The sequence below is a fragment of the Dermacentor silvarum genome, chromosome 1 (assembly GCF_013339745.2).
Source record: "Dermacentor silvarum isolate Dsil-2018 chromosome 1, BIME_Dsil_1.4, whole genome shotgun sequence".
Classification (NCBI taxonomy): Eukaryota; Metazoa; Arthropoda; class Arachnida; order Ixodida; family Ixodidae; genus Dermacentor; species Dermacentor silvarum.
The window spans coordinates 68,794,868-68,815,569 of NC_051154.1; the positions used below are offsets into that span (position 1 = coordinate 68,794,868).

At 42.1% G+C, this 20,702-nt stretch overlaps 1 protein-coding gene across 1 annotated transcript in view; it reads left to right on the forward strand.

Moving 5' to 3' along the window:
• The window catches only part of LOC119445299 (uncharacterized), a 77,058-nt gene that overhangs the window by 28,269 nt on the left and 28,087 nt on the right, over positions 1-20,702 (forward strand). The window contains exons 30-64 of the mRNA XM_037709646.2: positions 758-909; positions 1,388-1,508; positions 1,591-1,742; positions 1,909-2,029; positions 2,141-2,301; positions 2,413-2,539; positions 5,172-5,308; positions 5,617-5,740; positions 5,833-5,978; positions 6,064-6,187; positions 6,261-6,412; positions 6,918-7,041; positions 7,119-7,270; positions 9,431-9,554; positions 9,631-9,767; positions 9,839-9,962; positions 10,040-10,185; positions 11,298-11,424; positions 11,502-11,686; positions 13,299-13,422; positions 13,517-13,671; positions 15,651-15,795; positions 15,884-16,020; positions 16,103-16,229; positions 16,309-16,466; positions 16,771-16,891; positions 17,065-17,216; positions 17,276-17,396; positions 17,478-17,641; positions 17,742-17,871; positions 18,847-18,986; positions 19,535-19,661; positions 20,102-20,256; positions 20,338-20,464; positions 20,545-20,681. Of these exons, the coding sequence (XP_037565574.2) occupies positions 758-909; positions 1,388-1,508; positions 1,591-1,742; positions 1,909-2,029; positions 2,141-2,301; positions 2,413-2,539; positions 5,172-5,308; positions 5,617-5,740; positions 5,833-5,978; positions 6,064-6,187; positions 6,261-6,412; positions 6,918-7,041; positions 7,119-7,270; positions 9,431-9,554; positions 9,631-9,767; positions 9,839-9,962; positions 10,040-10,185; positions 11,298-11,424; positions 11,502-11,686; positions 13,299-13,422; positions 13,517-13,671; positions 15,651-15,795; positions 15,884-16,020; positions 16,103-16,229; positions 16,309-16,466; positions 16,771-16,891; positions 17,065-17,216; positions 17,276-17,396; positions 17,478-17,641; positions 17,742-17,871; positions 18,847-18,986; positions 19,535-19,661; positions 20,102-20,256; positions 20,338-20,464; positions 20,545-20,681 (4,856 nt within the window). The remainder of the gene's footprint in view (positions 1-757; positions 910-1,387; positions 1,509-1,590; positions 1,743-1,908; positions 2,030-2,140; positions 2,302-2,412; positions 2,540-5,171; positions 5,309-5,616; positions 5,741-5,832; positions 5,979-6,063; positions 6,188-6,260; positions 6,413-6,917; positions 7,042-7,118; positions 7,271-9,430; positions 9,555-9,630; positions 9,768-9,838; positions 9,963-10,039; positions 10,186-11,297; positions 11,425-11,501; positions 11,687-13,298; positions 13,423-13,516; positions 13,672-15,650; positions 15,796-15,883; positions 16,021-16,102; positions 16,230-16,308; positions 16,467-16,770; positions 16,892-17,064; positions 17,217-17,275; positions 17,397-17,477; positions 17,642-17,741; positions 17,872-18,846; positions 18,987-19,534; positions 19,662-20,101; positions 20,257-20,337; positions 20,465-20,544; positions 20,682-20,702) is intronic.

A 20,702-nucleotide genomic window follows, 5' to 3' on the forward strand; every position in this document is an offset into this window, starting at 1 on the left:
TACCTCAGATAGTGGAACACATATATCTGTTGCTTGTCCCCAGCATGACTCTGAACAGGAGGCGTTATTCTGTTCGTTCGCGCCAACTAACAACGGGCCGTTCGGTGAAGGCGTGTTACTGGGCCATTGACCGGACATATCAATGAAGCGAGCCAGCGGGGCTCTCTCAGAACTAGCCCTTCGGACACGAACGTGTATATCATCGCATCCTATTGTCTGTTTTCATCACCACTGCACACTCCCCTATTTTTCTACTCCTCCTCATCACTCCTTACTCTTCCTTTCCCCCTGAGCAGAGTAGCAGGCTGGAGAAGTCTGCGTTTTCGGAATATATGCCCCCCCCCCCTCTCTCTCTCTCTCTCTGTCTCTATCTCAAAAAGCTTCGTTTCACATAGATTACAACGTTGGTGTTGGATTTACATAATTATTTTGTGACTACGTGTGGCCTGACGAACAAACAGGCGTAATCTTTCAGTGCAGCCTATAGCTGCAGCGTCGAGTTTAGGCACGCAAAAGAAATTGTGCGGTATTGCTATAATTATTTTTTGGTCGTGCAAACAAGCTTCAACCGGTTCGAACCGGTTTGAACCTTTATTTTTCGCATACCTAACCGTTTTGTGTGAACCGAAACGAAAACGGGAACGAAAAGGATTCGGTTCGACATTCTGCTTAAAACACACGCACAGAAGTGCCGACTCATGCCCAAAATATTTTTCTGTGTCACGTGTGAACGCTTCAATGTTCGTTGAAATTGCAGAAAGTTGAACCTTTTCCACGAGTGCGTGAAATATCACACGGATCTTCCTTGCTCTGGTATGCAAAAAGTCCTTGAATCGAAGAGAGTTCAGTATTACACGCAGACAATCAGCAAATATGTCAGTGAAATTTGCGATGCACCGACCGAACCAGGTAAGACGAAAACATTTTTTGGTATATCGGGATGAAGTCGTTTACGCAATAAGCCATGCGATGGTATCTACAACGCAGGAATGCTTTAAAATATGACCAAAGGGGTAGGGGGAGGGGGTTACGTGCAGAGTTTTACTGCCCCTCCCTTATTTTCTGAAGCCATTCGGGCATCACAATGAACTACCAACTCTACCAAGCTCCCGCACTTAGATGCATTTAACAGCCGCACAGTGTCTGTGAGCTTCCCGTGGTACCGTAGTCTAGTAGCCTGTCAATTACTTAACGTGATGCTTGCTGCACTAAAAAAACAGGGTAGTCCTTGATTTTTCTTGCACGTTACACATTTTCGAATGGCCGCTTCATTGCACGCGAAGACCGGCCGAAAATGCCCATAAAATAATTTGCAGCTTTTGGACCAAACGCAGTATCAATATTCTAACAAGGTTTTCCTACGCAACACCATTTTTCATTTTATTAGATAAATGCATCAAAAAAGACCTGGTTCCCAAACTTGCGGAGTGCTACAGTTTTATAAGATTCAAAGTCATTCCAAGAGCGAAGTTTATCAGTGACTTTTCTGAACTGGACGAATCCTGCATGTACGTATTCTGTCTTGCTTTTGTAACGGTTTTGTTGAAGTAGTCTACGCCTGGTTACCTAATACAAAGCATGTTTTTTTAGGGCTGTAAGAAGTTACCAAGCGTGTGTTCAAACCGTCGTAAAATCAACTTGCAACAGCAGCGAGGACGTGATGAGTGATGACGACGTATGGAAATATGCTGTCAGGCATTACGGCGCTTACAACTGGACCTGTCGCAACAACAGCTACAATGGCGAGTGGTCATTTTCAAAAAAAAAAAAGGAAAAAAGTGTTGGAGTAATCTCTCCAAGGCCGTATTTATTTTTAACGCTCTTAACGCGAGCAGAGCCGTTCGACAGATTTTTTTCCCCGCTCGATGTACAAGTACTTTTGATTCTTCACTGTGCTTTATTTTACAGATATGTGCCGCAAGGAGTTTCTCCTCGGGAACCTTACTGAGTGTGTTGGCTTCATTACGATATCTGTAATTCCAATGAGCAAAGACAAAATGAACCCTCTGCAGCTGCGAAAAGCTTGCAAGTGAGTACATTCTATGCGCACTCAGCGTTATGGGTATCCCCATTACTTTAAAGAGATAGTACAGCCTCACGGCTGCGCCTGCACTAACTGGATATTCATTCTTACTTATAGCTCCCTCCTGGGCTTTCAACGTTGTGTGTTATCTCGTGTGCTTAGTTCTTGCCAATACAACAGTGCCGTTCTTGAAACGCCTGAAATTCGTCGCTACATGCATGAGCTCTACGATCAATACAAATGGGTCTGTGATGTGCCCGACACAAGCGACATAGAGGGTAAGGCACTGTACAAATCGTAAGGTTCTCTTGCACTTCTTTTTATTTTTGCGCATGATCTTCTTCACCTAGTAATCTGCTCAACAATGAAATTGTGCTTCATTTTTGCAGAAGAAATTGCTTGCAACGACATGAATATAATACAGCACCTCAAGAACTGCTACCCATTCGTCGCCTATAACGTGATCCCTAACGTACAACACACAGACATCGAATCTAGAATTCGGACCGCTTGCAAGTGAGTAGACGTTTAACAGCGCGTCATTCTGAGTGGATTGCCCCGTTGTGCAGGAAAAAGCACAGCTGTCAGGAAAAGTACAACTAGCAGATTGTCTTACAGTTGTTAACTTTAAATTTGTTTCCAAATATTCAGAGTTGACGGCCCCACAGTAAACGAGTGAATGAACCTTTCTTGACCTAGTTAACCACGGCTGGAATTGTGACGCACTTCAGAGTGTTTAGGCGTAAATATATCTTACGACCTGTTAAGTATAGCAGTTATCCCAACAAAATGTGGCCGAGAATTAATGACGAAAAGTGTTATGACGTATGACACCAACTCTATATTCATGCGGATGCTATTTATCCTAGTCGCGAATATGACAAATCAGTTCTGCGGAAGTCTGCAAGGTGAAGGAAGGTTCAGGAAAGAGAAAATTGTCATTAACCCGACTGTAGCCCGAAGCAGCAAGAAAGCTTCGCCGATCAAGAAAAATTTGTTCTGGTCCGGGGATTAAATAAGGAACCAACTCCTTTCCGGGGCGGTCGCTCTACCGTCTGAACTTACAGATTGCAGTGAGAGGTCAAATTGATCGACAACTCGAAGCAAAGGGACACTCAGTGTGGAAAAACAGTTCGACGGAAGAAGGTGGAGGAAGATTCATGGCCATCTGAACACAAAGGGCAGTGCCTTGCTATTTGAAGCTCGAGCTGGTTGTCTAAGGACAAAAGCATACCGGACAAATATTCGCAATAACCTAAGGCATGCGTATGCTGCAGCAAAAATCCGTAGACCACTCATCACATCTTATGGAATGCGAAGGAATTCACCCAGTGAGACCCGTCGGTAACGTACACCTTCCAGAAGCGCTTGGATTTAAAGTGGACGGAAGCATCAACCGGGCAGTAGTCGAGATAAGCAAGAGAGGTTTAGAGTATTTGTGGAAAAAAAAGCGAGGAAGAGATTTATACGACCGGATCTGTTGCAGGCATTGGTAGCAGTACAATGTAGAGAGAGAAGTTTTGAGGGAAAAATTAAGGAGATGTATACAAAAATGTTAGAATGAAGGATATGTATAGCGTACCTGATTAAATCAAGCAGGTTAGGTGAGTATTTCTCACCGCCCTGTTTCAAAGTGTATGCCAATAAATCATCATCATCATCATCATCGTCATCATCATAATTTGTTGGCATTCCCTTTGAAACGGATGGTGACAAATAGTCGCCTAGCCTGCTTGAGCTAATCAGGTATGCTATCACTCTAGCATATTGCCTATGTCTCCTTATTATTTTCTCTTTTAATTGAAACTTCAATATCTACCTTGTACAGTTAGTTACCTATGCCTGTAACGGAACCGCTTCTATCAAGCTCTTGATGCACGATTTAACATTGCGAATCGGTTCTGCGGAAGCTCTCAAGGTGGATGAAAGTTCATGTAACAAAAAATGAAAGGGAACCTTACTCCTACCTTATGGGCTTCCACAGAACTGATTTGCCATATTCAGTCTCCATTTAGTTCGAGTTGTCGATAAATACGGCCTCACGCTACAATTTGCCAGCCTTCTCATCAGCTCAGATGGTAGAGTAACTGCCTAGAAAGCGCGTTGGTCGCGGGTTCTGCTCTTGTTCCTGGACAATTTTTCTTCAACTGTGAAGCTTCCTTTCCGAGAAAACCGTACGGGTTTCCGTTGCAGCTTCGTACTACACTCAGGTGGATGACAATTCCCCTTTTCATGACATTTATCATAATCGTGTATTGTGCTCAGCTAGTGAATTATAATTGGTTTGCTAAATTTTAATTGATCTAATCGTCCAAGGTGTAAATGTGAAAGTGTCGACAACGTCGCGATGCGGCCAATCGCAGCGTTAAATGCTACGCAGGTTCTTGTTGGCCCTTTTTCCCGACGACCTTATAAAAGTGTTTCGTACACAGCGACGCCTAATACTACAATGAGCATTCGCAGACGCCTTTCGCAAAACCTGCGCATGTTCGCTTGAAGCTGCTGATGCATCCAGGAAAAGGTGCCGGTTTTCAAGCTGCGGGACACTTATGAGTTTTTTCTCTGTCGTTTCGTGTATCACTGAATTACTACCGCATTCGCAAGAAGGAAATAAAGCCAAATTGCTGCTCTCTGTCTTTTCTGGTTCGACACAAAAAAGTGATCTGACGATATTATTGCGCAGCATCTACAACAAAAATCGTCTCCACCTTATTGTACCTTCTACTTTGGGCGCGTATGTTCGGGCCTTAACAAAACGTGACGTTATCTGCGAACATCCGCTTAGGTAAGGAAAACGAGTAATTAAAAGGGGACAAATAAATTAAATGATTAGTTGCGCAAAAATGCTAGTGACTAGCATAATATTCGTAAACAGATGGTGCAATTCACGCAGAGCCCTAGGCTGTATTTTATTTTCTTGTAATTTTTGGTGACATTTAGCTGGGAAAGCAGGAATGTAGTTGTTGAGAACAGCTTCAAAGAGCTTGGTGTTCTCACACTTCCACTTACATAACTTTTCATTATCACATGTTGTGACGGTTAAGTTAATACTGCTTCTTATTGTAGAACTCAATAAACGAACATTCTTGTTGCACATGTTGCAGTAAACTTTGCTTGTGAGCACTAATCTTCAAATAAATACGTGCAGCGGTGTGCGGGATTACCAGCTGTGCATCAACACCGTGCTGCAGACCTGCAAGCACAACGCTACTTCCCTTGAGGATATGGTAGTCAGGTATTATACCAATGAAGTCTTCAGCAAGTACAACTGGACATGTGAAACCGGTTAGTACTCATCGTGTTTCCTTATCATTCCATAATGATATTGTTGCGGTGTAGTGACGGTGAAGAACCAATCAGTGACAAACTGTGAGTCATGAATCTAACTCTTTGTTGGGCAAACTTGTGCTCCAGCAAAACAAGTAACACTCGGAGCAGAACGACAGCGGCGATCACTATCGTCAATCGGCGCATCTTGCCCCTAGCGATAGCTTTGTAACAGCTATTAGCCGGTGAAAAGCGGTAACCGGTAAAAAAACAGTGTATACGTGTCAATATTAAAAAGCGTACTTACAGCACAATTTTATTTTTAGGCATCTTCTGCCGAGAAACCGAGCTCATCAAGAACCTTAGTCATTGCAATGGTTTCCTTACGTACAAAGTACTTCCAAACATAGCCGACAAGCATCACTACGGAAAACTACACATTGCATGCAAGTGAGTGGTTTCAAATCTTATTAGTCTGTGCATTGTTCTGAGCTTTGCGTTATAGCCGAGTTCAATGTTCTGTTATTAACTACCCTATACAGAGGCATCAAAGATTATCAAAAGTGTCTTGACTACACTGTCGATATGAAGTGCAGACACAGCAAAATTTTATCCAAGGACAATATCTGGACAAAGATATCGAAAAGTTACCAACAATACAAATGGGCTTGCGATGCTGCTATGCAAGGTAAAATGAAAAAAAAAAAAATTACTGAAGAAAGACCTGTTCCCATGAGTGCGTATTCACTAAGCGTCGTGCGTGATCTACGCAGATACAGAGTGTGACGAGCAGAGGCTAGAAGAAAGCCTCAACGAGTGCGTGGGAATCGTTGAATACGACGTCAAGCCCTACAGCGATAATCCCAGGGACAAGGAGCGAATCAAGACGGCATGCATGTAAGTTCGCCATCTCATCGCTTTAATATACGCGTGCTATATATATTTATCTATATATATTTATATATTCTAGGAATTTGAGGGAAGCACAAAACTGTGCTAAGCTGGCCATGTTTCAAGTTTGCGACAACCTAGCCGTGCCCGACAGTGCTAACATAAAGAGGCTGCTGTACCGTATCGTCCAGAAGTACAACTGGACATGCACTCTGGCCGTCGATTACAAAGGTATTTAGAATTAACTTTTTATTTATAATAATTTACTTTTGACGAAATACATCATTCAAAAAGAGAATATTCCTAACGGCGCTTTGTTTCCACATGAAATTCACCATATACGTCACTTACAATTTACATAACAAGGAGTCTTATTTATTAAGAAGGATGGCTTCGAAATGCAATTACTTTGCATCAGAGTTTGAAGACTGCAGGCGCTAAGCAACTAAAACGAACTAATGGGCATTCGACAAACGACAATATTTAAGTACTGTGAACCTATCACTAAGGGCATGTGGAACGGTGCATATGTGTGTTACTATGGTTCCAACTGGAACTGAGCAAAAAGTTTGTTAGATTAAACAAAAACTTAACTAAACCAAGTCCAAGGCGAGCTGTGCTGAGCTATAGTCGCTTGTATTGCGCTCACTGAAAGCGACTAGTAGAGAGCAACAGTTGCGCACTTGAAGTCTCACTATTCGATCAATGCTTCTTGTTCCATTTTTTTGGCACATAGCTCAAATGATATGTGACAAGTCGAGCTTGTTGGAAAATATAACGGAATGCATGGGCTTCATCACAATCAGCCAGCCTAGCCAGTTTCATTCCTCAGGAAGCCGTCGTTCCGAGTCCCTGTGCAGGTAGGATCGCGGTGTTTCTTAAATTTATCACGACTCCTCATTGTTTTCTACTTTCTTTTCTTATTACATTGAAAAAGTCATTACCAGGACTACAGGCATTGCGTCGCAGACAAGATAACAAGCGCTTGCCAAACCTACGATGATCTCCTGGAGCATCCTGATGTTGTTAACGCCACGAACGCCGCTGTGACAACCGTCAAGACTGCTTGCTCAACCAAAGTTTCTACCGGTATGGCTTGTGCTTTTTAACAGTTTGAACAGTTTATTTGAACACCAATATTATCTGAGGTCGCAAACAAAAAGTCGCCTGAGGTCTTGACAGGCACACCATGAAAATGCTGCCGCTCAACTTTCAACAAACACTTATAGCGTGCTTTCCTACTTGTGCCGTATTTAGTTAGTGGCCCCAGAAAAGCGTACACACGTCAAATGATCAAAAAGCTTAGAGACGTCAAATGATCAAAAGCTTCTTAGCCACACTATGCATTTATGCAGGAAATAATTATTCGGAAACAATATCTGGAAAAAGAAAGCTTTTGAGAAACTTTACCGATAAGTGCCGAACGTTTAATGATAGTTTAATCTGAACGAACATTGCACGGATTTTTTTTACCACCTTGAAGATATATATCAAGTTCAGCAATAATTTTTGCTAAAGTGTGACTATTTCGTGAGGTGATTAACTGTAGTAGAACAAGGAATGTCTTCTTTCTGGGGTTTTGCGTGCCAAAACCAGTTCTGATTATGAGGCACAACAAGGAATGTCACTGAAGCCAACGTTTCGACTAGTCCCCTACTCAAAACCTTGGCTCCAGCGACATTCCTTGTTCTACCACTGTTAATCCCTTCCAGCTTCCATCTTACTGTGTGCCTCTCTCGTTTTATATTTCGTGAGATTGGTTTAGCAGAAAACTAGCAGACAATTGTTAGTGAAGACTAGTTAATTTTTAGCAGAAAACTAGCAGACAATTGTTAGTGAAGACTAGTTAATTTTTAAAATTTCCATGTTGAGCATTTGGTTTGAGACATCGACATATCATCAGTGATAGGTACTTGCTGCCAAACAGTTGTTTGGTGCAAGAAGTGACGTGAAATGATACAACGCTCATAGAGCTATTTGCGCCTCTTTAAAAGGGCACTGCAACACTTTTTTTGAACACGGTAAGAAAGTGTTCGCGATCCGTAGAGAATGCTACCATGAACATGTGAGCCAAATACTACTGCGCTACATGCAGTATGGACCACACAATCACTCAGAATAGATCACCTGCTTCTCTCCTTTAGAGGCCTCCTCTCATACTGGCGCCGTCAATGAAGTCATAGCCAGCGCGACAGCCCATAGACGCGAGTCATATAGCGATTGTTCATGACATGACGAATAACTCCTCACCGAAAGCTATCGAATGCATGTACACCTTTCCAATCATCTAAACGGGGAAGTGTCGGTTGTTAACGCGTCCAGCCGGTCCTGTCATCGCTCCTTTGTCACCTAAGCAGTTTTAAACCAGTCTTTAACGAAAAATCGCTTGCTTATTATTATTGCTTTTTATCGAGTGGACTTTTCTCGCTTGCGCGTACCTAAATTGTCTTTGTTTTTTCAGGATGGCATTGTAAGCTAATTAGTGCACACAGCGAAGCGATGTGTTTTCATTTGCATGTGTATCCAGATTTACACTCACTCACTTTTTATTTATTCACCCTTCTGTGTGTATGTGTGTGTGTGTGCACGTGTGTGTGCGTGCGTGTGTGCGTGCGTGTGTGTGTGGGGGGGGGGGTGGTACAACTTGCTTTCCCCAACACAAAGATTATGCGTGCGTTGCTGTCTCTTGTATTCAAACACGGCTCTAGTCAAGCTGTTAATTCAGCTTTTTTTTCCTACCTCCCCCATCGCATTGATGGAAATAAAGAAGTCATCATCATCATCATCATCATCATTATTATTATTATTATTATTATTATTATTATTATTATTATTATTATTATTATTATTATTATTATTATTATTATTATTATTATATCAATAGGTGAATAGGGCTGATTTTACACATAAGAAAACCGCGCATTGGCCTCTGGCGGTATATGATAATATAATGTAGCGTTCCGTGTTTTCGGTATATACCGATAAATACCAAAAACACGGAACCCTAATTATGAGACTAAACTAGCGTGCTCAGAGCTTTCAGTGCACACTGTCTCTAAAAATGTTTTTGCTGTCGCAGCGACTTGTAAAGACTACTTATCAAATAACTGAGTTTAAAAGTATCGATATGACAAAACTGAAAGGAGCCTGTACATGTGCGTAACACCGTTAGTTTGTATTGAAAACAAGGCGACCCTTACAATTAGCGTGTGAAAATTTTAACTTTATGACTGGTGATTTTGTTAACAGGAAGCCTATGCTCGACGACCAGCTTACGGAAGCAGTACACGACATGCATGGGCTATTTGAGGAAATACGCCATCCCTCGGTTACACGACACGTCAAGCCCAGCAAACTTGAAGATCGGTTGCAAGTAGGCTTGTTTCCTCCGCTATTGCTGTTACGCCTTTTAGATCACGTACTATCGCTAATTATACTATGTGTTTCAGATATCTGGAGAGTTACAAGAAGTGCTTGGCTTTGAAAACCGATATAACGTGCACGAAACTTAAGAACTGGGAGAACAACCCCGTGAAGCGGCAATTCGAGCGTCCGCTTGAAATGTTCGAGACATCGTGTCATAGAGGTAAAAAAAAAAAAAAATGAGACGACTTTATAGCTGTTTTCTACACGATCTCTGTCTTTGTCTTCTTTCAGACGTTCACTGTGAGCCCAGTAACATCGTTAAAGAGTTTGAACAGTGTAGTGGCATACTGCAATACAACTTAATCCCATTTTCGCTGGACAAGAGAAACTCTGAGAGACTCGAGGTTGCTTGCTCGTAAGTGCCTACCGCCCGATTTTTATTTCTCTTTCAGTCATGGTATTGGTCTCTTACTACGCGGATTCCATTTTCAGAGCTCTGCGGGCCTATCAACAGTGTCTTGCAATTAAACTGTCACCCTGCGAGGCACGACCAGGCTTTGTTTCTAATTTGGAAATACGAAAATTCACCGTAAACACAGTAGACCAGTACAAGTGGGTCTGCGATTACGTACCTCAGGGTAAGTTACCTTAGAAAAAAAAGGTAATTTTCTCTGAAAATGAACGGAGTTCGGGCAGGAGTGTGACAGAATTGTAAAAGTGCATTTTGCGTTGTAGGAACAAAGGTAGTAGGGTGACAAGTTAGAGATAATATATATGTAGGTTTTATGTTCTAAGCTGAACTAAACAACCTGGTTAGTACGACATGGGTGAAACATGAACGAGTAAATTAGCAGGACTTCTCGTTATAGTTGCCTAATAGAATACATAATGCGCCGACATTTCAGCCGTTCAATGTCTCATTGTGGCGCGGAACTGTGCAAAAGCTAACCTGTGTGTCGTAACCTTCGTTAAGACGCAAACCATTTCTTTTTTTGGAACTTTTCCACAATGTCATGACATCAGTGTTGCAACGTTGTGCGATACTTTTGTTATACTCCTGCTTGAATCGTTGCTTTGTTTTTCGGTGACATCTCACGAATGGTTTGCATATGTCGAAGTATTGATTTTAGACATCTCTGCACGCGTTGCGATTAGGTGTCTGGAATGGCTGAAGGAAACAACTTTTCTGGCTTCGCTTTCGCTGGTTTGTGAGTTAGGTTGTGGAAATGTTACGCCGACTGAGAATTGCAAAATGACAGCTAGAAACACCAGAGCAGTCAGAATTCTTAATTGTGGTTAGCGAAGAGCTCACGAGACTACATAATACTACATATAGAAAACGGCAACGTTTTTGTAAACGCTTCCGTAAAAAAAGTCTCTACGCCTAAAATAAGTTTCATGTGTACGCGACTTGAAAGGACTGCCAGGGATATAATATAGTAAGAACATATCCTCGGTTATTAGCTTTGTGGTTGTAACCTATCGGGATGCGACAACAGGTGCTGTTAAGAGAACTGTGTAAGTATACTTTCTCTTTCATAAAACTACCTGCACCTTGCCGGTTCCCGTAAATTTTTTTAAGTTCTCAGAACTGTTTCAGTTCTCTGTATATGAGCACGCGTAGTCACCCTTACTGTTGACTATGCTTTAGTAATCATACTTTTGAAACCGATGGCATTATCTGTATTTCTCTGAAATACCCTGAACATTAGGTATGTATTATATACTGGTGTACATTCATTTCTTTCAGCTATTTGTGAAGAGAGTGAGGCGGTAGCAATGTTTCAGGAATGTTTCAAGTACCTGGTGAATCATACACGAAAGACTCTGGCAGCAAACGGACGAAGCAAACCACGTTACTTCGAGAACATGTGCAGGTTGGTTGCCAGGTTATTCTTTACGTTATTTTTTTCTTACTATTCTTCACTAAAATGCCTAACTGCCATTGTCACAGTGATGTCAAGGCTTACCAGTTCTGCGTCCATTCCGCCATGGAAACGACTTGCAAACAGAAGCTGCTAGTGTCTGAGTCCAGCAAAGTGAGAATGTTCACAAGGAACTACTTCAACATCTATAACTGGAGCTGCGATTTGTTCATGGGAAACTATGAAAAACTAGACAGCGCATATTCAAGCAAAGGTACGTTTGTGTCATGGGCTAGTAAACAATGCTCTACTAATTATTTACTTTACGGCGGCACATATTTAAATCTACGAATTATAGCCGGTGAGTTCGCAAGGCGTATACACTTGGAACGAATTCTCAGGACTGCACCAGTTTCGAGGTAATTTTCAAAGTGTCCGACGAAATGCACTGGCGTTCCAGTTAATTAAAAAAACTGTTTTATGCATTTAAGCACAAAAGTAGCTCAAACACCAATGCATTTCGTTGGACACTTTAAAAATTATTCTCTAAACTGGCGAGTCCTGAGAACTCGTTTCAAGTGGACACGCCTTGCGAACTCACCGGCTATAATTCGTAGATTTAAATATGCGCCGCAAGTAATTCATTAAAAGTTAATTACGGTAATTACGTTAATTATTTATTAATTAGGTATTTTAATTTCTCGAAGAACGAGTAATTTAGATCAAGGATTAGAATTGTGCAATCTGACAAAGGCGATTTTTAAAAATGTTGGACCAATCCCGGCCACGGCGGCCGCATTTCGATGGGGGGGAAATGCGAAAACACCCGTGTGCTTAGATTTATGTGCAGGTTAAAGAACCCCAGGTGGTCCAAATTTCCGGAGTCCCCCACTACGGCGTGCCTCATAATCAGATCGTGGTTTTGGCACGTAAAACCCTATAATTTAAAAATGTTGGACCTTCTAAAAACACCCTGTATATATATATATATATATATATATATATATATATATGGGCCGTACTTGAGTAATACGATTTGTACCAGTGCTATCGGTACTCTTGCAATTTGATTTAGAGGTTATGTTCTCGTCCTTCCCAAGCAAGAGGTGATTTATGTTTTATTGCGACAGCAATTATGTGGACGCTCCAAGCGGATTTCTGCCATCACCGGGAGGTTCCGTATAAAGTCCAAGGACGATCGTCGCCGCGCGCTGTATGCTGGAGCAAACGCACGGCGGAGAGCAAACGCGAAGTCTTCCGTTCGCGAGAGGCCGTGGGGAGATGGGAGGCAGGGAGGGGCCGAAGTTGTGCTGCGGCACCAAATGCGTATCTTGCGACCGGGCTCAAGGGGAACTGGAATCTCGCAGACGAAAGGAGGAAAGTGGGAAGGCAGCGCGGGAGGAAGGGGGTGCGGCTTCTGCTCTACGAGCAACTGCGTACTTGTACTTTGCGCGGCGGCGGGCGGTCGCGCTCATCGTATCTTGAAGCGATCTGCTACACGGCTCCTACCTTTGTATGCGCTGCGCTTACACCGCTCAGTTTCCGTTGAAGTGATTGACTCCACGAACCTTCGCGTGCTGCTGCTGGCAGCACTGCTTCGCGTGCTGCTGCTGGAAGGTTCGCGTGCTGCTGCAGCACGCGAACCTTCGCGTGCTACTCATGCCAGCGTTTTGACAGCGGTTGTGTGCGGTCATCGAGTGTGATCTATTCATGTTTTCTTGTGTACGCCGACTCCATGCTTGTTAATTCAATTAGTAAGCGAATGTGTCCAAGTTTATACAGCCAATAAAACTAGTATCCTTACTCCGTATAGCTCTTTAATAATTTGCTATCGCAACTGGTGGTTTGCCTTTCGGGCAAAACTGCGACTTTTTTATTTCTTTCAGACTTGGCTTGCACAAAATCAGGTCTTCTGTCGGCGCTGAAGAGTTGCGCTGGATTTTTGCAAGTTCGTGTGTACCCTAAACTAGACAAGTTCCTTAACGACGCCGAAATGTCCGATGCCTGCAGGTAAGGCTAGTCGTTTAACAGACTTCAGGCAGGATGACAACTCTTTACATTATCAAAGCGCTGCTTCTAAATGAACTCATTTTAATCATTACAGTGGCCTGACCGATTTTCAGTACTGCTCTACAATGCAGATTCACAAGCAGTGTGTAGGTCGCAACTTGCAGATTCTTCAAGACCCGGATATACTGTTCTTTACAAAGGTCATTCCATCAGATTACGCCTGGGTGTGTACAACGCAGAGTCACGCCGGTACGTGGAGCATGATCATTGGCGCGTGACACTAATATGAATTTCCAAGGATAAGGAAGAAGTAGAAAATTGTCGTCCAATTTTGTCTTTAGTAAGGTTGTTGAAATGTTGCTAGCTATTCGGTTAAACCCATTTTTATAAATGACGCAACCTCACCAATTTGTCTTTAGGAAAGCCTTCTCTACTACGTAGCACTGCAATATCAACGTTCGTGTACTCCATATAATTGATGTTGGATTACTGGTAGCAGGAATTTTCATAGATTTAGGAAAAGCATTTGACTCATTACACCACGATATAAAAAAAAAAATTAGCGTAGCTAGCACTGGAGGCGCAATGCTAAAGAGACAGCGGAGCTGATGGGCACCTAGCTAGTCCTGGCTTTTGGGCTAGGCTAAGCACTATCAAGTCATCCCCAGCATTTTCCGGAATTTATTGATTATCGATCGATTATCGATTAGCTATTGATTGGCTCTCGATTGGCTATCGATGAGTGACTAAGCTTAAGTTGTTCCAATCATGCTTAGCTAGATTTATCCAGGCTCAATTTCGCTAATTCACAGGGGTATGTGCCATTGCGCTTGGACCCTTTCTGCACTATATACCGCCAGGATCGGCCCACATTTATTGCCCGCGACGGACGGACTAACGACCGGCTTAAACATCTCCGCTGTTAAAAAGCTAAATTATCATGATATGGTACCAGTGGAACATCCTTAGTACTTTTTGAGAGTTAAAAAAAAGGCCATCAATAAATTGTTTACGTTGCTGAAGCCCAGTCTGACAATAAAATTATTCAGCTGGGTGTTCCACAGGGCTCAATTAATGGACCTAGCTCTTCTTACTAAATATTAATGACCTACCCTGACAGTTACTTAATGTTCGTCCTGTGCTTTGTGCAGATGACGGTAACTTACTCATTAGAAACTGTGAAAAAAAAAACTCCCGTTTCTAAAGTTGACAAATTCTTATAGGATCTGCATCACTGGTGCAACGCAAACGCTTTAAGAACTAGCTGAACTCAATAAAACTATTTTGTTCCACTCTCCGGCTAAGAAAATCGCAGATTTACCGGAGCGCTGTACGATAGCTACTCTATCTATCCTGATGATCAGACGAATGTTTTGGGTGTGCTAGGTGACTGTCATTTGAAATTCACATGCCATGTGCGTTCTGTAATACGAAACACTTCCTATGGTCAATACTTTTTGTCCCGATGCAAACATTTTTTGCTCTCAGGACACTCTAGTTAACCTGTATTATGTTTTTCTTCATTCACACATCAATTATTGCATTGCTGTTTGGGGCCTTGCCTATAAAACACACTTTGAATACTCAGAAAAGTGATCTTCATATATTAACACACTCTCCACCCACTACAAACTCTGCAGACCTATTTAAAACACTCGATATATTAAACGCCTATGATATAATCACATATAACGCTGCTTCCTTGAAGTTCGAGCTCACAGAGGAAAATTCAATCAACTAATGAGTCTGCATTAAATAGTGAGTGCACTAGACACCGTTTACTATAACCAAAAATACACACTAATTATGGTTGATTTACCTTGAAGTTTGTAGGAGTTGGAATAACATGAACTCTAATATTACATGCCTTCATTCTTTGTACTTGTAAAAAAAACCCTAAAGGAGTCGTTCATTAACCCAGCACTGTAATAAAATTGTTCGCCTTGTTGGTTGTCAATGCTGCTCACATTTTGTATACTGTTTAGTTATTTTGATTTGGAATCCTTAAAGAATATTTTAGGTCCCGAAAGATGTTTATCTGAATGAACGCAATTTGAATTGAAATAAATTGAATTGAATTGATTTGGGTAAGGAATGCAGATAGAAAATTGTCCCAAACTGAGGTGACATTGTTATGATGAAAGCGCCACCTTCTGATGCCACAGCTTATTAGCAGTAAGGACCCCTAAAAACTGTCGGTCGGTCATGAATGCCTTGCTTCTTTTCAGAGCCGCTCTGTTCTGAGGAACGCTTGATCGAGGACCTCAAGAATTGTTACAAGATTATTCAGGAAAAAGTGACGCCTTATTTGCACGACCAGAAAAGCCAATTGAAAACGGTTCGAAATGAAGCTTTAGGACTTCTGGCTTGCAGGTACGCAGACGGAAGTCAGTCTTGTGCCCTTAAGCAGCCGAGATGTCTTGTTCCAAATGGTTGTCACATGCTGTCACTTATATTATAGGAGTGTCTTGGACTACCAATCCTGTGTTGCCAAGAAAACCGAGCATTGCGCTCGATCGTCCCCGCTTTTGCAAAAATCCGAAGTAAAATACTACATTTCTGACGTTTTCCACATGTACAACTGGACGTGTTATCAAAGTAAGTCTTCGCTTCCTATGTGAGCGCTTGGTAGTCTTGTTTCTCAGATAATGGCTAACTGCCCACTTGCGCTGGCGTGCAGAGGCACTGACATGTCGTGCCACTGATGTCGCCAAAAGTCTGGAGACGTGCCAAGGGTTTCTAGACATTGGCGTCTTGCCATTTTCTGGTAACAACACGAAGCTTAATCAGATATATGCAGCATGCAGGTCAGTAGATGACAGACCTAGGCACTATATTAATGACGTTTTATTTTTGTTATTAATTTTCTATTGCATTCCTTTGCAGAGGAACCCAGGAATTTCAGAATTGTGTAAAGAACACAATTTGGCGGCGCTGTCCGGGAAGCAGCGATGCTTTAAATTCAGCAGAAGTAATGCGGTATACCGAAGAACTGTTCGACAAGTTTAACTACACGTGCCAAGCTACGACCGAAATGAATAACGGTACGATAAAGTCTTGATGTGTATGAGGTTCGCAGAGAAACAAGTTAATACACTGCTTCACTGTGTTAGAAAGATGCAGAACTCCACGTCGAATACCTATTAACATGTCCCTAGTGTTCGAAATTGTGCTATACTATGCACATTTTTAGTGAACAGCGTGTGGAGAGAACAGCGTTTCTAATAAAAGACCGACGTTAACGTCAAATGAAGAGAATGATCTAATGACTAGTTAAAGTTAATGCCGTAACTGGATGTGCTCTAAAATATTTCACCTGCAGTGCACTTCGTGTCGCTTTTTGTGCAGTCTCTGTTTGCAACAAAGACCCTTTGGAAGATTTCAAGACGTGCACCGGATTTTTGACAACCAAGGTGGTAGCTAACCTTGAAACGATTCACGACACAGACGCTCTTGTGCAAGCGTGCAGGTGAGGGAATATTTATAGTTGATTGAGCTAAAAAGAAAACGATTTAGCTAAATTGCCCTTTGTTATGGATGCTCTGTCGTGTGTTTATTGTACTGCACCAGCTGCGATATGTAGTCGATAATGGTTGATTCTTTATGTGCACAGACTAACTAGCACTATCATCGTACTTCCAGGTCTTTTCTCGACTACAGACAGTGCATTGAAAGCAATTACGCCAATCACTGCCGCTCTAAAACTCTGCCCGGGTTCACGAAATACTTGGAGTATACTGCTGATTTATACCAAAGATATGCATGGACATGCTTTGTTATCGAACCACCAAAAGGTAAAGATTGGCCTAATTAGGTAGAGTATTCTGCTAAAACGAGAGTTTATTCTGTGCAGGAAGCTGTCAGAAAAGCGAAGTCTTGCAGAAGCTTCACCAGTGTTTGGGTTTCATTACGGAGAAAGTTGTTCACATCTCTCAGTATCAGAAAGCTCCACTAAAGTTGAACGATGCCTGCAGGTAGGCCCGCCCTCAAATCATGTGCACTGCATGAAAGCTGACAATGGTTTTCACTGGATGTAATTTCTGTTCTTTACGCAGGAGCCTTGAAGAATTTAAGACGTGTATATACACAAAGATTTTCGAGAGCTGTCCCAGGAACGCTGAACGCTCAAGTGTGATTCGATCGGATGAAGTTGAGCACTACCTTGAAATGTACAAAGAGTACAAGAAAGAATGCGACTTACTGAGCTCAGCTCTGCAAGGTGACAGAATTGTGTTCTTTGGCTTATCGCCGAATATTATAGTGGCACGATGTATAGACGCAAACACTACTTCACCAATGCTTATGTTCTTTACACACAGATAGTACTTGTAGCGAGGAAAATCTCTATCTTCACTACAAGACTTGCATCGGATTTTCAACTATGCATGTTGATCCGTACATCAAGAACATGACTTTTCCTACTGACAGCCACCGCAGTTTGGCATGCAGGTACACATTTTTTCTATGGTAATATTACGTAGTATTTTAATGAACGAGAAGAAAGGGAACCAAGACCCTAATTTTTATTAATCATATTATAAGAAGACAACAAACAAAGACACCAAGGACAACATAGAGGAAATTACTTGTACTTAATAGTTGAATTAGATAAATGATAAGTTAATGGAAATGAAAGTGGATGAAAAAACAACTTCGCCGCAGGCGGGGAGCGATTCCACATCTTCTCATTACGCGTGCGATGCCCTTACCAATTGAGCTACCGCGGCGCTGTTTTCCCATCCACTTTCTGGGGTCATCATCATCATCATCAACTTATATCTATGTCCACTGCAGGACGAAGGCGTCTCCCTGCGATCTCCAATTACCCCAGTCTTCGGCTAGCTGATCCAACTTGCGCCTGCAAATTTCCTAACTTCATCACCCGACCTAGTTCTCTGCCGTCCTCAACTGCGCTTCCCTTCTCTTGGTATCCATTCTGTAACTCTAATAGTAAAACATAACTACCCCAGAAAGTGGATGGGAAAGCGGCGCCGCGGTAGCACGATTGGCAAGAGCATCGCACGCGTAATGAGAAGATGTGGAATCGCTCCCCGCCTGCGGCGAAGTTGTTTTTTCATCCAATTTCATTTCCATTAATTTATCATTTGTTTAATTCAGTTAGTAAGTACAAGTTATTTCCCCAATGTTGTTCTTGGTGTCTTTGTTTGTTGGCTTCTTTTAGTAGTATTTTAATATAGCACAAGTAAACAAGTTGTCTCATGCAAACAGCAAATGGAATTAAGAGGGGCCACGAGCGCAGTATTTCTGCCGGGACAACAATTGGTACGTGCGTTGGGGCGTTATACACAGGCCATTAAAAAGGAAACGTATGAGCAGGCGTACGCACCATGTAAAACTCAAGGATGCATTTTTTTACCTCCATTTGACATCATCCACATGTGTACTTATTTGTTCCTTTTACAGCGCCTACAAAGACTACAGCTCGTGCCTGTTTAAGAAAACTGAGGACCTTTGTGGGGATCAGAATGGATATGTACACTACGACAACGTGCGGTACTTTATGGGAGAAGTTCGCAGAAAGCATGACCGTATCTGCAGGCCGAGTAAGTTTTCACTTGTCTCTGCATGAACAGGAATGGGAGGACAGACATCTGAGGGGATGACACAAGGGAACAACCATGTCTGGGAAACAAAGTTCACCTACCGATTTCTGTAATAAGGAAAATTAGCTGCGAAGCGTCAATAACAAAACAACACGTTTCCTTCTAATTCCAGCAAGCTACATTCACCTTTTAATAATTTTATGCCGTGATAGTAATTGCTGCTGATAGACGGTGTACCTTAATAAGATTCATGACTAACAATTGAGCTTCATTACGTTGTTTTCTTAAGACGGTGTACCTTAATAAGATTCATGACTAACAATTGAGCTTCATTACGTTGTTTTCTCAAGTAGCTGCGAAACTTGAATACGCTAAGTTTGAAGGGTGTCAGCTACTATTTAAGTCGTTATGTAGGTTTAGCGGCACAGACAACAAATTGGGATTTCTAATGTTAATTGGAATTCCTTGATTGCAATGACCACTTCAATATTGTCATAGCCATACTGAATTGCGTTTACTGCTTGCTTGAATGCGTTTATTTTGGACAGGTGAACACGAATGCAGACTGGCAGAAGTTCTTGACGTTTTGAGTGAATGCAGAGGATTCCTGCTCCTGAACGAACCAGCCAACCCGAGGGACCCAAACAACTACGTGAAAGCCACCCACACGTGTAGGTACGTATGACCTCCCTTTCTAAACTATGGGATCGGTATGGTTGTCTCATTGAGCAAAGTTTGGCGTAAGGTTCACAAAACTTGGAGCCTTCTCCCGTCACCACTTCCCCGTCTTGCGCAAAACCGGCGCTACTGAGTAGAAAAAAAAAAAAAAAAAAAAAAAGGCGTGCGCTATTTCATCTGAGAACGTGCGCCGTTTTTTAAAAAAAATATTACTGTTACTTAAAGAAATCTCGCGAGGCAATTAAGTTATGTCAGATAATGAAGTGCATATGGCGCATAATAATTGCAAAGGTAAGCAAGCAGGTTCATACGACGAAAAAAACTTGATTGAATGAGTAACCTAATTCATTCACTTTAAGTTTCGACTTCCAGTAGTCATCCGGGTGAGCGTGTAGAGTTACTGACATTTGGCCGGAAATGTACGTTCCGTGGTACAGGGGACTACAGAACTTCAAGAGCTGTGTGGACACCACTATCAACAATATATGCTCTAAAAATGTGTTGGTACCGAAGAGCAACGAAGTCCAGGAGTACAAGGAGCTCGCTGTGCTGAAATACAAGTGGGCTTGTGAATTTTTAGCCGGCTTAAAAGGTTTGTTCACGTCTATTCATACGTCTATTCATGCGTGTAAAATAGAGCTTTATAAGTGAAATGCTTTTCGCACTTTTGCAGACAACGAATGCAAAGATGTAAATATCCATCATCATCTGCGACAATGCTCTGGATTTTTGGGTACCGTGGTGGAGCCAATAACTCAAGATTTTGTGAGCTCTCCTGAGCAAATGGAACTGGCTTGCCAGTAAGCGTCATGTATATGATTTTTCAAAGAAATATTTTGTTCTCATGCCTGTCTATACAACGTAATTGTTTTTCCACCAGATTTACGAGATATTACCAACAGTGTGTCCAGTCTTTCCTGAAGAAACGAGAATGTAAAAACAGTCCATTGCAGCCAGACATGACGATGTACACGAGGGATCTGTATTATAAATTCGCGTGGACGTGTAAGAGGCCAGGTGATTGCCATCTTTGGTCCT